Below are 15284 nucleotides of genomic sequence, written 5' to 3'. Positions count from 1 at the left end.
TTTCAGGGATTGGAAAAAATTCTGGATGTTACTGGAATGGGAAAGAAAGCTGTTTCTGCTAAGAGGTCAATAAAAGGGCATGACCCCAGGTTCTGGGGCTCAGAGGTCAGACTGAGTGCAGATGTGAATGCAAAAAGATGTTCTATCTGTTAGAGTGAATATTGAAACGTTAAACATCTGCAGTTAAATCCTAGTTTAAATCACACATGATGTAGAATCCTTAACTCCAGACAAAACTAATACATGTCAGAAAATGAATAATCTACTTTCATGATTTGTGAAAAATGTATAATTGCAAAATATGTATTTCTGACAATGTTGAGTGTGTAAGAGCTTATGAATATACTATGCTATACTTTTTCTGTTGTTAGTTTGTGCTCAGGATGTGTGGGGTCTGCAGATTCCTGGACTAGGTTCTTTGGTTTTCTGTTTCTTGTTTTCATTTTATATTTACATTCAGCAGAATCTGCAGCAGATTTTGAGTCTGAATTAATAGAAATGGATTAATGTGATGTTGGGTCTGCAGAAACAAAGCATCCAATCTGACATGCACATGACTTTCACACAGCTGTTGCTTTGCTAACAGACAGACACGCAGTCCCAACCTTTGTCCTGGATAACTACAGATCAGCTTATTGTTGCTTTGTTAACGAGGATGAGAGATTTGCTGCGTGGAAATGGGGGAGGGCTGTGTTTCTGTGAGGGAATCCTAAGCTTCCAAAGCTCCAAAATATCCCTTTGGCCAGTCATGTTCACACACACACACACACACACACACACACACACACACACACACACACACACACACACACACACACACACACACACACACACACACACACACACACACACACCCTCACTAGCAGAGATTCTTGTGCCATGAAGCTGATAGGAAAAACTCAGCAGATGGTGAAACACTTTCTGAGGGCATTTTAAGGCCCTGTTGCTTTCTAACATTCAACTTGTCTTTCTCTATTTTCATCACAGATCCGATTTATTTTAATATTTTAATATGATTTAAGGCCTATGTTTTCTATCTTAGATTAATGTGCTACATATTATTTCATAATAGGCTCCTTGAAAGCCTAAGATTGCTTGTGCTTATGACCAACAGAAGGAACCGAAGAACCAAAGCACTAACCAAATAACTAACCAAAGCACTAACCAAATCACTAACCAAATCACTAACCAAATAACTAACCAAATCACTAACCAAAGCACTAACCAAATAACTAACAAATCACTAACCAAATCACTAACCAAATCACTAACCAAATAACTAACCAAATCACTAACCAAAGCACTAACCAAATAACTAACCAAATCACTAACCAAATCACTAACCAAATCACTAACCAAAGCACTAACCAAAGCACTAACCAAATCACTAACCAAATCACTAACCAAATAACTAACCAAATCACTAACCAAAGCACTAACCAAATAACTAACCAAATCACTAACCACTAACCAAATCACTAACCACTAACCAAAGCACTAACCAAAGCACTAACCAAAGCACTAACCACTAACCAAATCACTAACCAAAGCACTAACCAAATCACTAACCAAATCACTAAACTTATTATTAATGTCTCCACTATGGGCTTTCCAGTTGCCATAGCGACCAGGCCTGCGATATTGCCTAGTTGGAGACACAAGTTGGTGCAGGATAAATATAAACCTTCTGCTGTGACTGTTGTGTGAAGCAGCTTATCCCGTTTGTCATTGCTAGTTTTCACAATATGATTATTTTCCAAAGGGGAAGTTTGACACCAAGGATCCGGATTCAGACTTTCACCGTCCCTCATCTCCAGAGGTTAACCAGCTGCGGACCGTTTCAGTGCTGATGTGTGTTCACAACCAGTCAGGCTGAGGGAAATCTAAAGGTCCTGAAATTTTAATGAGATCAGTTTGTAGCTGTAAAAAAACCCCCAAAAACCACATATTGTCATTGAGCCAGAAGGGGCTGCTGCCTGTCAGATGGACAGAGATTTACGCGCACCTATAAAGCGACAGATATTCCTCTTTCCTCGACATTAAATCAAACTGAACCTGTCCTGTTTGTGTCAGTTAGGATTACCAACATGATTAATAAAAAAAAGTCAGGAAAAATGTAAAGACTACAGCTGTCAGTGAAAAGCTGACATCTAATACTTGAGACCCCGCTAAAAACAATTTTAAATGTTTATTTTAATAGTTCAAACACCAAATATACCCTAGCATGTATTGTACGTGCAGTGGAAACTGCAGAAAGCAGAAGCTAACATCTGGCCTTCCTTATCGTCTTGGGGTTCAACCAAATACCACCAAAGAAGATGAATGGATTGATTGTTTTACAAACGCCAGCCAATGGCGTGTATTTCAGCTTCGCAAACTGCATCTTCTGTCAAATCTTTCAGGAATGCTGTATACAAATCCACAAAGAGGCAGAATCTGTGAAGAATTAAGGGCTTAGATTGAAAAATATCAAATGTCACCCAGAATCTCATCACTTTAAAGACAATAACAAAAACAATATTATCCACTAATTGTTTTTTTATGACATTGGATATCTTAGTGAGAAATACCCTTTAAACATATAAACATAAATTCTGTTATAAGATCTTGGATGTTTTAAAATCTCAAATTTGTGATAATTAAAAGTTTGTTATTTTTGCAGGATGTTTGTTGGAATTCAGTTTTAATTTAATGAAATTTATTATTTGATTTGCTTTAGTGGAGCAGAAAAAACACTTTTCAACTGGCTGACATTGCAGCTCAGCAGGCTGGGCTGCCTGAGTGGGATTGCCCCCTCAGCCCAGAGTCAGCTGAGGATGTGGAGATCATATCATTACAGCATTGTTCCATCTCTCTGTTGAAAGCGCGGCTCTTAGACCACAGGAGAGGCCAGGCACTCTGCCAGAAACACTTATCATCCTGACATCCATTTCTCACTGGCTTCACAGCTCAACTGTACTTTACACCAAGCTTTCATGAGAGCTCAGAGGTTTGGGAGCAGAGAAGGCATCTTAGTCCGAGTGACTGTGAAAGGGTTTGGCACCAGAAACAGTTTAATGTGAACCAGTCAGTGTGCAGAGTCGAGCTCTTTTGTCAAAAATCACACTTGTTTCTTGAAAAGCTCTTGAATCATAAATAATCTGAATGTCACCAATGAAAATTGATTGTATTGATTGTTTGGTGTTCGTTTTAAAGGCATTCATTCATTCACCGTGCCACAGAAAACCCTGCTGGGTCAAGAACTAGAAATTTATGGAAAAAGTCACTATGCAAATCTTTTGTAATTTGAAATATGTTTCTTCTATCTGTAAATATGAGTACAATAAGCATTATTCAGCAGCATTTGTCTCATCATCACTAAATGATTGAAAGCATAAAAGGCTCTGATCAGGCTGATTTATGCAACCGGTAGTGGACAGGGTGACGACCACACCGCATTCTGAAATGTTTTGCACAATACATTTGATGCATCGCTCTTTAGCTGTTTTCTCACATCATTTGTCCATTAAAACATGCATATCAAACCATTGAACTTTGACCTAAGGGGCTGGCTCTTATGTGTTGTGCCAGTACAGTCATAAATTAAAATATGCATCCCGTTGAGGCTTGTTTTTTTGTTTGTCAGATTAAAAACATCTTTTGAAAATAATAACATTTAAGTTGATATTAAAAGACTTTTCAGTAATAAGTTCTCAAATTTTAAACAGTTTACTTATTGGTCTGATTTAGTCTTCTAATTTCAAATGTCATAATGTTTTATTAATTATCTGTAGAAATTTTTCATAATTAACAGAATTAAAGGCTTTCAAACATCCATCTGTGTGTAATTAATTTATAGAACGTGTTTTTCCGAGTGATAAAGACTCAAAAAATGGGCTTTTTAGCAATATTCTAAATTATAGAATGGGTCTGCAAATTTGACTATTCATTCTTCATATTTGCAACACATTTTTATTGGGATTCTAGGTTCTAACACATTAATTTGAAACATTTTTTAAACATTTGTCTGCATCTCTGGCTGCTTGTTTTGGACGTTGTGCTGCTGGGAGAAAAGTTCTCAGTCCTCTGGTTTCTTCCTCGACTGTCCTGCATTTATCTGCCTCTGTCTTTCCTCTCATCCTGTCTAGAACTCTGTCCCTGCTGAAGAAATAATTTCTATAGCATGACGCTGCCACTACTGCGTTTAATGATGGAAAGGATGTGACCAGAGAAATGAGCCACTGTAGTTTTGTGCCATAGAATTTGAGTTGAAGCTCAAACATTCAGTTTGAACAGATTACCTTTTCCTGCTGTTGTGCCGTTTCTCCTTTCATATTTAGATGATGCATTGCTCCAGGGGATATCGAAATTCTGGGATATTTTTATGCAACAAAACTGGAAAAGTGCAATGGGTATGAATATTTTTGCATGCAGTTTTGGCCCTTACATTGGGCAAAATTGTCTAAACACAGTGTGGATACTTTAAATTTCCAAATTTAAAAAGATTAAATGACAATTTTAGCTATTTTGTAGCTCTCCTTGATGTTGTGTGTACATGTTTAATGAAAAACGCAGCACAGCTAACTTTTTCCAAAGCGCGTGTAAAATGTCCTTTAAGGAAATAAAACTCTGACATGGCAGTTGTGTTATTATGGTGGAAGGAATTATCGGTCAACACAATTAGGAACTTGAATCACTGCTTTATGTGAAACATACAGATTTTTGCGAACATTTTATTTATGAGGGCTAAATAACATTAAAAGTTTTTAGCCTTTTTGTCAGAAGCTGTCAGAGCGTGATGGTCGGTCATCCTGAGTCTGACTTTTTGGAGATTTATTCTTCTTCTTGTTTTCAGTGTTTGACTGGTATGTCTTAAAAAAGGGGGATAGCTGCAAAAGAAAAAAAAAACATCAGTGAACTAACTCTGCTGGTTTTAATATATTAATAGATTTCATGGGAATTAATTGCACCAAATGTATTCAAACTGGATTAGTTCAATGTGTTCATTTTTTTATTTTATGGTAATTAAATAAGCAGCTGGTTGGGTGGCTGACGTGAGGGAACAGTATTAAATGATCTTCAGTTATTTCTTTTAAAATACCTATTGAGAAAAAAAATAGTGTTTCTGTACAAACCTGTATAAACTTCCAAGGTTCCATAAGAATAGTGTCAGTGCAGGTTCATTTATGAACTACATGCACCGTTTTATTTTTCTTATTGCTGCTGTCAAAATGACCAAACAATGCTGCCACCTACTGGTACAAACAGACAACGCAAACAAAGAGGCTGTGTATCATAAAATAAGCCACATTTCATTGTTTGTTTTTCAAACTGTTTTATAACTAAAGTAATCATTCTTTGACATAGTTTTTCTGAGAGATTATACTTCACCAATTCTGCAAATCAGTTCATGAATATTCACACTGTGATGCAGTGAGCGTGAAAGGTTCACCATTGAATTTCTGACAGGTTGGTTCACTTTTATCTCCTTGTAGGAAACAGGAGCTCCTTTCCATATTGACGAGTCTGAAAAAAGAGAAAATACAGATATGGAACAATGAAACTAAGTATATTTGATCAGTTATTAAAACACATGGAGTCCTCATTTTTATTTAACTACAAAACATGAACAATCAAACTATAATATCACAGGACCTTTGTGTAAACTCCATGCTCAGTGCTGCAGACATCACCACATGCAGATTACATGCAGATTTTTTGTTTTCATAAGACTTCTTTAAAATCCTTCTGATCTGTTAGGGAGACAGACATTTATTATTTTCTAAGACAAAATATGCTTTTCATATTCTCATAATATGTAATTTTCATAATGTATCAAACTTTTATATTCCTCTAAAGAGGGTAAAAAGTGAGCAGAAATAGTTGCATTACATAAAGAGTTTTTTAAAGATATGATTTCATATTGTGTAGTTTTTCAAAACTGCACAATTATTTAAATATTGTGAACAATTCCTGCACATTTTGTCTCCAATGTTGTCAATTTTGGTGAAAAAAATAATACTTTAAATGCCTTAGCTTTATCTAAATGCCATACGAACAAAACAGGGACTATCTGAAAATATAATTTTACCACTTACTGATTTCTGTCACGATTTCAATCTAATAATATTAATCGTTAAAAAGATCTAAACTTTGACTTCTTCCATCGCTGGATTACAGAAAAGATGAAACGTAAATAGTTAAAGAACAAATGTCATATTTTGGAGCCAATATACCTATAAATACTGAAGGGAAATGAATCTTTCTATTGTTTGTATACAGTTTGTCCATTTTAAGATAATTTCTGCCTCAGAATAAACAGGAATGTGGAGCTATGAAAACTTAATGTAGATTATCCTGCATGTGAGCTCTGACCAGAGTGTCTGGAAAAGACAATCTGGTGAGAAACTTTAAGTCTTTTTTGTGTTTCTAGTTTTTGTATTTATGCTTATAGCATATAAATAACTGCAACAATAAACAAATATGCAAACAAATAATAAACTTCTTTTATCTTAGGCGATGTGACTGTCGTCTTCTACCAGTTCATCTAAGTTGTGTGAAAACTAACTGCTGCTGCCAAATTTGAAAATCTAATCTAAAAGACCTGATGACCCATGAGTGACCCACCGGTGGGGAGAGACTCGTCTGCAGCTGTGTGTTCCAACTGCCTGCCGTCCCTGCTGATTTGTGCTCTCCTCAAACTGACGTCTGACTCGGCCATGATCCCTGCAGCTACCAAATTGTTCCCGAAAGACCTTGACGATGTGGTGCGACTCTGTGAGGACTGTTGTGACTGCTGACCCTGGACATCTGTGACACTGAGAAGAGAGTGAAGAGATGGTCATCTTCCTTCTTTATTCTATCAAGAAGTGATTTTGTGACACATTAATTAGGTTTAAATACAAAAACACATCAAAGAGCAACATCATAAGATAAGATAAGTTGAGTTGAGTAAGTTAAGTAGGTTTAACTTACTTCTGAGTGGTCAGCTTCTGATTGGTCAGCATCTTGTAAATGTCCTGCAGCAAAGCCTCAGCTGCTCCTGGTTCACAGTGTATACATCCATAGATTGCTTCCTTCGATAGCTCCAGATTCTTCTTCTTCAAAAACTGGAGCAATAACAATTTTGAGCACAAATAGCCCATAAAAATATTACAATGAGTTCTCATTAAAAATATATATTTGAAGTTGTTTTATATTGATAATATTCCCATTTTAAAGGTTTGTTTGCAAGTATATTTGATCTATTTTACCCACATGCTAACTGGATGTGAAAAACAGCTCGTTATATTTTTAGATTTTAATAACTCTTACCTTCTGTATCCGGCTCCAGTTCTTCTGCTTGGAAGAAAATGACACTCCATTGAGAAATGAGTATTTTGAGATGTCATGGGGGTAATAATGAGAAAATATCTCAGCAACCAGGTAACCATTGGACAAATCCCTGGAAGTGGAGGAGAGGACATCATTAAAATGAGTTGTGGAAGGAATTAAATGTCCATTAAAAGAATCAAAATATGAATCAAGTACATTCATTTATAAATGCAAAATGCATTCATTAAATAATATCAGTAATGAATGAGATACATGCTGCCTTTATTTAAACAAAAACACAAATATTTTATTTACTTAGAGATAAATATTCACTCATTTATTAAAGCATAAAACTTTAATAAATGTATTAAATAAGAAGAAAACTATTTTATTATTTTATACTCAGATCTTCTCAGGTTACAGTTGATCAGAACAGCTTAAAAACTCTTCTGATATTATCTGTAGGCACAGGGAAGCTGACATTTCTAAGGGTTTTGGAAGAAAGCAAACTGCATGATCCGTCATGAAGCAACTCATTTTAAATAAAAGTAAGCATGCATCCAGATGGTGTTATTTACATTTCATCAGCTTGGAACACGTATTTTTGTAATACTATATTATCTAAACGTGTAGTTATTGATCTACCTCCGTAGATTATTTGGGTGAAATGACAGTTCCAGATCTTGGAGCCACTTGATGACTTCTCTGTCAACTCCTGTCGCATGACCCTGAGAATAAGACATTCTCCTCAGAAATCAAGAATCAAGATGAGCTCTTGGAAACCGCTAACATTTATCCACCATCAGTTAAGCTGCTCCCGAAATGGCCTTTTTCTGTTTGTCCGTTTCCACAGTAACCAGCCTGGCTCTTCGCTGGCCTCTGCTGCCACCTAGCGGATAATTAATAGTTTTGATGGGAAATACAAAGCAAAGCGTTTCTGAATGATAAGTTATATTCAAAGATATTTCATCTACAATTGACAATGAGATGTTTCAGTCTAAATGTTTATTCTTTAATAAATGTTACATAAAGGTTATTTATCAAGGCAACATAAACAAAAAAATCATGAATGCAAATTAGTGCATCATAAATCATCAAGTAGTGTTCAGTGCTTGCAACTTCAAATAAAAGAAACTTGCTCATGTATACTGTAGAGTGTTATTATTACATGAAAACCTCTGAAAACAATATTTTTCCTTATAAAGTGCTTGTGTGGTTTAGTTGCTTGAACTTACAAGGCACCAAATTCAACAAATACAGAAATGAAGTGATTTTTACCTTTTCATAGCATCTGGTCGGATGACAATAATCAGACTATTGACCCCTAAAAGTTTCAGCAGCAATTTCCTTCACATTCAGAAACATTACTGTAAGCTTTATTCACATACACTCCCAGTCAGAAGTTTCATCCATGCATTGTGGTTTTCAACCATGATTATTTTACACATTTAAAACTTCAGAGTGGTTTTAAAAACATAAAATGGGGTCTGAAGTTTGAATTATTTGATTTTCTGTAATCTACTCACGGTAAAAACAAATACAGATGCAGGCTTAAAAATTAAGATTCACCCAATAATGTTTGGATATATGTTCGTTAGTAATTTGCAGGGAAACCATTAATAAGAATCTGACATGATTCTGGTTAGATATTTAACCATTCTTCTTTTTAGAAATGGGAAGGTTTGTTTTATTTTTTCTTTGTATGGACCCTGTTTCAAGCATAGTAACTGAATTATTAGTAGAGCTGAGGCTGCGTGATTTTAAAAATCATTCAGCCTGTTTTATGTATTACAAAGCTGGTGCTGGTGTGTGTTTTAGGTCACTATCCCATTAGACGTCCCCTGTTGTGTCCAATTTTCACTCTTCTCAATCACATTGCCCAGGTAAAATGAAATGAGTACATGGACAGGAACAACCAACACGGCTCCAGCCTGTCAGTAAGAGGAAAAAGCTAAAAGACGAGTGTCGCTGTCCAGAGTGAAGCATGTTTGGCATGGACTGACCATGAAAGACTGTCTACAGCTAGAGGGTCACAACTTGGACACAGTTTGCGTTTGCTGCTCCCACATTTATATGACATTGATTGTGATAATAGGTGGCTGTAAAGATCTGAGCTGAAGTGCATCTTTTGGTAGGTTGGTGCAGTTGGAATTTCCTTTATTCAGTGTCTGCTCTGTGTCTGGTTGAAATAATCCCTTATGGTGTGTTGGGACCACAGCATTACGGCCAAAGCGGTTCTGATGTGTTTAGATTAGTTAAAGGTTTATTTCATAGAGTCCATTTAGGCACACGTTGTCTTGGTTCTGCTGGTCATTGGTACTGCAGGTAGTTCTTGAGCCTGTTGGGAAGAGGAAGGTGAGAAAGAAGGTGGAGTCTGTCGCGGCCAACGCAGCTTCTGATGCACTGACGGCACAACTGGCTCAGCAGGCGCGGCGTAGCTGTGAAAAAAAAAAACACAAAAATCTGACCTGGAAATTGTTTGTAACAAATGAGGAAATAATGACTTTTTCACTGGAAGTAGCCTGGATGTGAGGAGTCATGAAGCCCAGTTGAGTCGTACCTTCGTAGAGCAGCAGGAAGCCCTCTGTCAGACTGCTGGGTGGAGCCACATCTACTGGCCTCTGAAACTCTGTGTTTCTGGCGTTTATATCAGCCCCAAAGTCCAGCAGCAGCTTCACCACAGCTGTGCAGTCCTTTTCTGCTGCCGCGTGTAGCGGCGAATCCAACGATTTGCCTTTCTGAACGTTTGCACCTGTAGGATGAAAAAAATTATGATCTGAGATCATGTTCAGCTTTTTCTTCATAAGCATTAAGTTCCAAGCTTCAGATTTCTGTCTTTTTATGTAAATCTACAAATTCACCACATTTAACATAAAATCCTTTAACCCTGAGAACCTTTTCATCTCATTACCTTTAATTGAGAGATTATAAGCATGAAAAATCAGCTGAAAATAAGCTGCATAATATGTTGTGTGTGGATTGTTTACTAACAGCCAACCATTCTCTCTTATTCCTTCCACTTGAACTTGTTCATATTTTTGTCACTTTACAACATAAGATAATTAAACAGTGGAAGGAAAATGATGTGTGATTTTCACATTTAATAAAGAATTAGTGTGGTGTTAATCTATAATCTAATGTACTCTATAACTATAACTTTTTGCATCACTTTCGCTGTTATGTATGATCTGGTATATTACTGTCTATGAAACAGGTTTAAAGGTCCTGTAACCTTATGGGAATGTGACGTACTCCTACATGTGCAGTATCATTTACTCTTTACTATTGGCCTGTATTAGTATTTAAATTATTGTGCATAATATTGAGTGCATATTCCACCTTCTTGTCTAATTCTCTTATGTTTCATATTTTTGTATATTTTATTCTGTTTTTAATTTTTTTTGACACTCTTATCATGTTTGTACTTGTGTATGATCGTTTGAATAAATGAGTGCAGCACCTTCAAACATCTGGACATTGTTCTCAGGGATGAAGCAGACTGGTGAAAATCTACAATTCCCAGTATCAAACAGAAACCAGTGTGTATCAGAAGCCATGATGTCATCATTATCTGGGCTTACCCTCATTGTTTAAAGAGATAATAATTATTCTTTTGACTTTGAGACAAATAAATGTCTGACAAATTCTCTCTCTCATTGTAGAAATGAGTAAATAGACATAATTTTGGTAAGCAAAACGGCCCTTGGGGACGGGAAGTTTGGATTATTTAAAGATGTATTTGTCTTTTTATTTGGTGTATGTAAACTTCTGGTTTCAGCTGCATTAAAGTTTTGTTCAGTGGACTCTGTAAGAATCCATTTCCACAGGGTAAGGATTTATATCCTAACCTTTCATATCCTACTTCTGCTTGTGTGGATGCATAGGACTTGCATCTGTCTCTGAGGAGATGTAAATATCCTCTGCGCTCCGAGCTAACCTTCCTTCAGGAGCTTCCTGGCACATTCCAGCTCTTGGCAGACGCAGGCAGTGTAGAGCGCTGTACCCAGGTGAGGAATGTCCATGTCCACATCGGCCCCCCAAGTCACCAGGGCCTCAACACAACCATAATGACCTGGAAGTAATGGTGCATGAAGATAGTAATCAGTATGCGACAATGTGAGGTGATTCTCCAAGCTGTCTTCTCTGGTCAGGTTCATTTATTTTTAAAGCTGTGGGGTTTTTTTTTACACTGTAGGACATTTAGAAAGAGTGTTGTAGCAGAGCAGGAGACATACACACAACATGAAATATGGGATTGAATGTAATCCCAGATAAGGAGAAATATTGATAGGGAAAACATTGCAGTCCATCAATGAAGCTAGGCTGCTGTTTCTCAGCTAGAAAGCAGAAATATTTTCTTTTTCTTTTATGACTATTTCTTTGGATGGATTGTAAACGGCTTATGACCTGCTAAAGCAGTTTTTCACCCTTTAATGTTGGCTTTAGGCTCTCTTTTCAATACACCATGTTCTGTTATGTTATACCTTTACTGGTCGCTTCATGTATCGGTGAAGGTTGGTATACAAGGCTCTGGGGTTTTGCTCCATTTTCCAAAAGGATTTCAGTGCAAGCCACACTACCCACCATACAGGCATTGAACAGAGGGGTGACTCCATCAATTGTAGATGCATTGACCTGTAAAAACATTTTTATTGTTATTTTTAGCCCATCTTTAACAATGCAGGTTGACTAATGGCAAACGCCAGGGGGAACAATCTAATCGCTCTACAGTGTCCATAGATGGAGAGCAGCACATCTCTCATTTGTTATCCCCTTCCGAAGTTTCCCATCCATGGAAATTACATTTGACCTCAGCAGAATGGCAACATTAAAGAGTCTCCAGGCCAGAATATGACTTACATTCGCTCCTGCATCAATGAGCGCCCTGGCACAGGCAACATGGTCTGCGAGGCAGGCCTCATGAAGGGGTGTCACATGGTCTATAGTCAGAACATTCACATTGTGACCCTGGAAACACAGCACAGCAGCAGCCAGAGAGATTTAGTGGGAAAATTTGTTTTTAGAAGCACTCGGCATCAGACGTGCTCTGTCAGTCTCCAGTGGTGAACAATGGGAATTACATGAACATTATCAAAGCTTTTCTCCTCGCACAAGACAGAGCCTTCATCGTCAGTTACGGCTTTGAGTGATAACTGAACTTTACTGCAAAGTCACATTTCAACCCCACAGATTAATTAGCCTGCTAATTAAAGTGAAGATCAAACTGCAATCTGGTTCAAATTCGACTAATTCACCATGTGAATACAGTCATGTTGTCACTGATGTGTCTGATGTGAACCAAGCATCTCAAACTTCAGCCCATGGTCTTCTGTGAGTGAGCAGAAGAAGAACAAAACAAAGATTGCAGTTTTTAATCCAGCTTTTCTTTGAGAATGATATAGGAAATAAGATTGTTTCATTTTGCATTGAGACAGTGCTAGCCCCTAACACAGATAAACCCGAGGCCAACAGATCCTGGGCCAACAGCACACACATCACAATGTGTCTCAACTTCAAACAGAAGTTTTGAAATATGCTGCTTAGTGTTTGGGATCAACCAACACAAAGCAGTGCACTATAAAATCGAGGGAGAAAGATGCATCATTTTTTAAACTCTTCTATGGCATAAAAATGTGGCACGACTTTGTAGAAATACCATTCCCATCAGTCAAACTCTTTTGGGTTATTTTCTTACAAAAGTTTGACATCTTGATGTGCCTTTCTTGTGAAATAACTCAAACTCAGTTAGTTTTAATGGGTAACATCTGCACACAATAAAGTCTTGCCATTAAAATTTGGTATTGTTAAAAACGGGTCCATTCTAACACAGACATGTTTGATCTAAACTCTTTTGTATGTAAACGGACAGAAAGTGAACGGGTCTTTGGTATTAGATTTTCTTTCATAGTTCACATTCCCACTGCATGATGCTGCCTCCACTATGTTTCACTGAAGGGATGGTGTGTTTCTGTTCTTATGTTTATTTTTTGCAAGTTTGATTAAGGCTTGATCTGATCATAGAATCTTCTTCTGCACACTTGCTGTCTTTTTCCATTCTTCTGTAAAGCAAAGATTTGCAAAATAATTAGTTAATGGGGCTAAAAAAATATGCATGATAATTTTACAGCTTGTTTTGGTTTGTCACATAAAATCTCAACAGAATTAATTCAAGTTTCTAATTTTAATGTAACAAAAACTGCAAAAAAAATTAAAGGATGTGAATACTTTTGCAAGGGACTGTGTATGCAGCTCACTATCACTTCTACCCCACACTTTCCTCTATCTCTTTATCAGACATCGAGTCTACAAAGGCACTGAACGCAATTTAACAGCACCAGAGGTGGCAACAAAAGCCCAACATGCGTGCAGATAAGGGGACAGACATTACCCTCTGAGAGATTGTGTTCCCTTCACCTGTAAAATGAGGGTCCTCAGGGCGAGGAGGCGGCCCTGACTGGCAGCGTCGTGGAGGGGTGAGCGGTCCGCCCAGGATCCTGCATCAGGAATATAAATTCAGTGGTTGCTTCTCCCCACATTTATTCCAGATTGACACGTCATGCTGTCCAGAGGAGCAACACGACCTTTAGAAACTGCAATGCAGAACAGTACAAGAACCTGTCCCTGTGATGCTTAATCCAACAAGACATATTGTTTTAGCTGTTTTAGTTCTAACCTTTTGATACATATTCAAGTCAGTATTGTGTAATGTCAATTGCACCCCTCTTCTCACCGCCCCTCCCCCACACCAGACACACCTGAGTCAATATCCAGAATAACAGCTGATGCATTCCACACGCTGTCATCTTCTTTATTCTCCTCCTCCATTTTCATCATAAATTATAGATAAGAATCAACTGAACTTCCTCCTTTTATTCATGCAGCATATTTTCCTCAACTGCCATTTCAAATAGAGACATATAGAGAGACATCAAACAGATTCCTCCTAACAAGGAAGACCGTATCTACAGGAGCATGACTAATATCCTGATTTGAGCTAATTGGTATTCCCTTTGAGTGATAGCTGCAGATTATGTTGTTGTCGTGTCTGTCTTGCCCCAGAATGTGTCTCCGTGGCGCTTGTCCCCCAGAATGTGGAGTGTTGTTTTGGTTGCTGTGTGAGTGTGACAGGGTGCACTGCATAGCTGGGAATGGAAAGTAGGGCAGGCTGAGGGGGGTGGAGGGAGCGGCAGAAGGAGGATATCATGACTGGGTTCTATTATTATATTAGAGAGAAAGCTGCTGGGCCGATCAAGTCTTCGTTTAAAATGGAATAGTTCAGGATTTATAAGTGGCTATTAAGCATGAAATGAAAGAAAAGTAGCCATTAATTCATATCCCTGCTATAAATGGGCATATAATTAATGGCTTTTAGAGTAAATGGATAAATGAAAAGGTATTTATAACACAGAAATCATGTAAATATGGTGCATGTGCCCTTGATTTATAACGAGGAGGATTTCTTACATCTGACCTTACAGGTGATGTCAAAAGTGTCACTATGAGACTCCCTTAAATACACATGTGTAGTTTCGTCATATTTTACATCAAATTCTACTTCAAATAACCCAGTTTTATGATAAACAGCTTCAACACAGTTATTCAAAAACTTTTCTTCCAGTACTCACTGTGTTGTTGACCGTAGTCATAGAACTCTGCTGATATCCGGGCAGCTTCTTTACGGTTCCCACGGACTATATAGAAGTATGTCAGCAAGTTGAGAGAAATCTTAACAAAAAGCTTGAAGCAGAACAGTGCCAAAATGCTAAGGTAGACATTGGACAACTGGACTGCGAAAGGCTTGTTGGTGAGTTCCACCGCTCGGTCTGACATTTCCTCAGAAGAGCTTTGCTTATGAAGAAGGCAGGACCAGATGCTGCTCCAAAAGGCACAAGAGTTGCCTACTTTTCTTCCACTGTACTCTCTGATCGTCCGGACCTGTCAGAGTGCAGCCTGCAAAAAATGCCCTGCAGCTGCTACTGGGCCTGAGAGCA

The 15284-nt window shown here is 37.7% G+C and overlaps 2 protein-coding genes across 7 annotated transcripts; both read right to left on the bottom strand.

Moving 5' to 3' along the window:
• Positions 1-4696: 4696 nt before the first annotated feature.
• On the bottom strand, positions 4697-8139 carry LOC129360580 (spermatogenesis-associated protein 4-like). Of its 4 annotated transcripts, none has more exons than XM_055030900.1 (7): positions 7939-8139; positions 7294-7423; positions 6955-7088; positions 6607-6797; positions 5402-5505; positions 5115-5231; positions 4697-4868 (listed from the first exon to the last, which is right to left on the bottom strand). In XM_055030900.1, the coding sequence occupies exons 1-6, from the start codon at positions 8034-8036 to the stop codon at positions 5160-5162; spliced, it is 729 nt and encodes a 242-aa protein (XP_054886875.1). In that variant the 5' UTR covers positions 8037-8139; the 3' UTR covers positions 4697-4868; positions 5115-5159. The 4 variants fall into 4 exon arrangements, with proteins under 4 accessions (XP_054886875.1, XP_054886876.1, XP_054886874.1 ...); XM_055030901.1 differs by having other exon boundaries at positions 5432-5505; XM_055030899.1 differs by lacking the exon at positions 5115-5231 and having other exon boundaries at positions 5432-5505.
• A 1395-nt stretch (positions 8140-9534) lies between these two features.
• Positions 9535-15257, bottom strand: LOC129360790 (ankyrin repeat and SOCS box protein 5-like). Of its 3 annotated transcripts, none has more exons than XM_055031199.1 (7): positions 14919-15257; positions 13708-13787; positions 12154-12261; positions 11778-11928; positions 11231-11365; positions 9854-10045; positions 9535-9731 (listed from the first exon to the last, which is right to left on the bottom strand). In XM_055031199.1, the coding sequence occupies exons 1-7, from the start codon at positions 15121-15123 to the stop codon at positions 9604-9606; spliced, it is 999 nt and encodes a 332-aa protein (XP_054887174.1). In that variant the 5' UTR covers positions 15124-15257; the 3' UTR covers positions 9535-9603. The 3 variants fall into 3 exon arrangements, with proteins under 3 accessions (XP_054887174.1, XP_054887176.1, XP_054887175.1); XM_055031201.1 differs by lacking the exon at positions 14919-15257 and adding an exon at positions 14049-14360; XM_055031200.1 differs by lacking the exon at positions 12154-12261.
• Positions 15258-15284: the final 27 nt, after the last annotated feature.

The sequence above is a fragment of the Poeciliopsis prolifica genome, unplaced genomic scaffold (assembly GCF_027474105.1).
Source record: "Poeciliopsis prolifica strain line A6 unplaced genomic scaffold, Auburn_PproV2 SCAFFOLD006, whole genome shotgun sequence".
In the NCBI taxonomy this organism is placed as follows: Eukaryota; Metazoa; Chordata; class Actinopteri; order Cyprinodontiformes; family Poeciliidae; genus Poeciliopsis; species Poeciliopsis prolifica.
The sequence above is the reverse complement of the archived record's forward strand: the minus strand, read 5'-3'. Positions and strand labels throughout refer to the sequence as shown.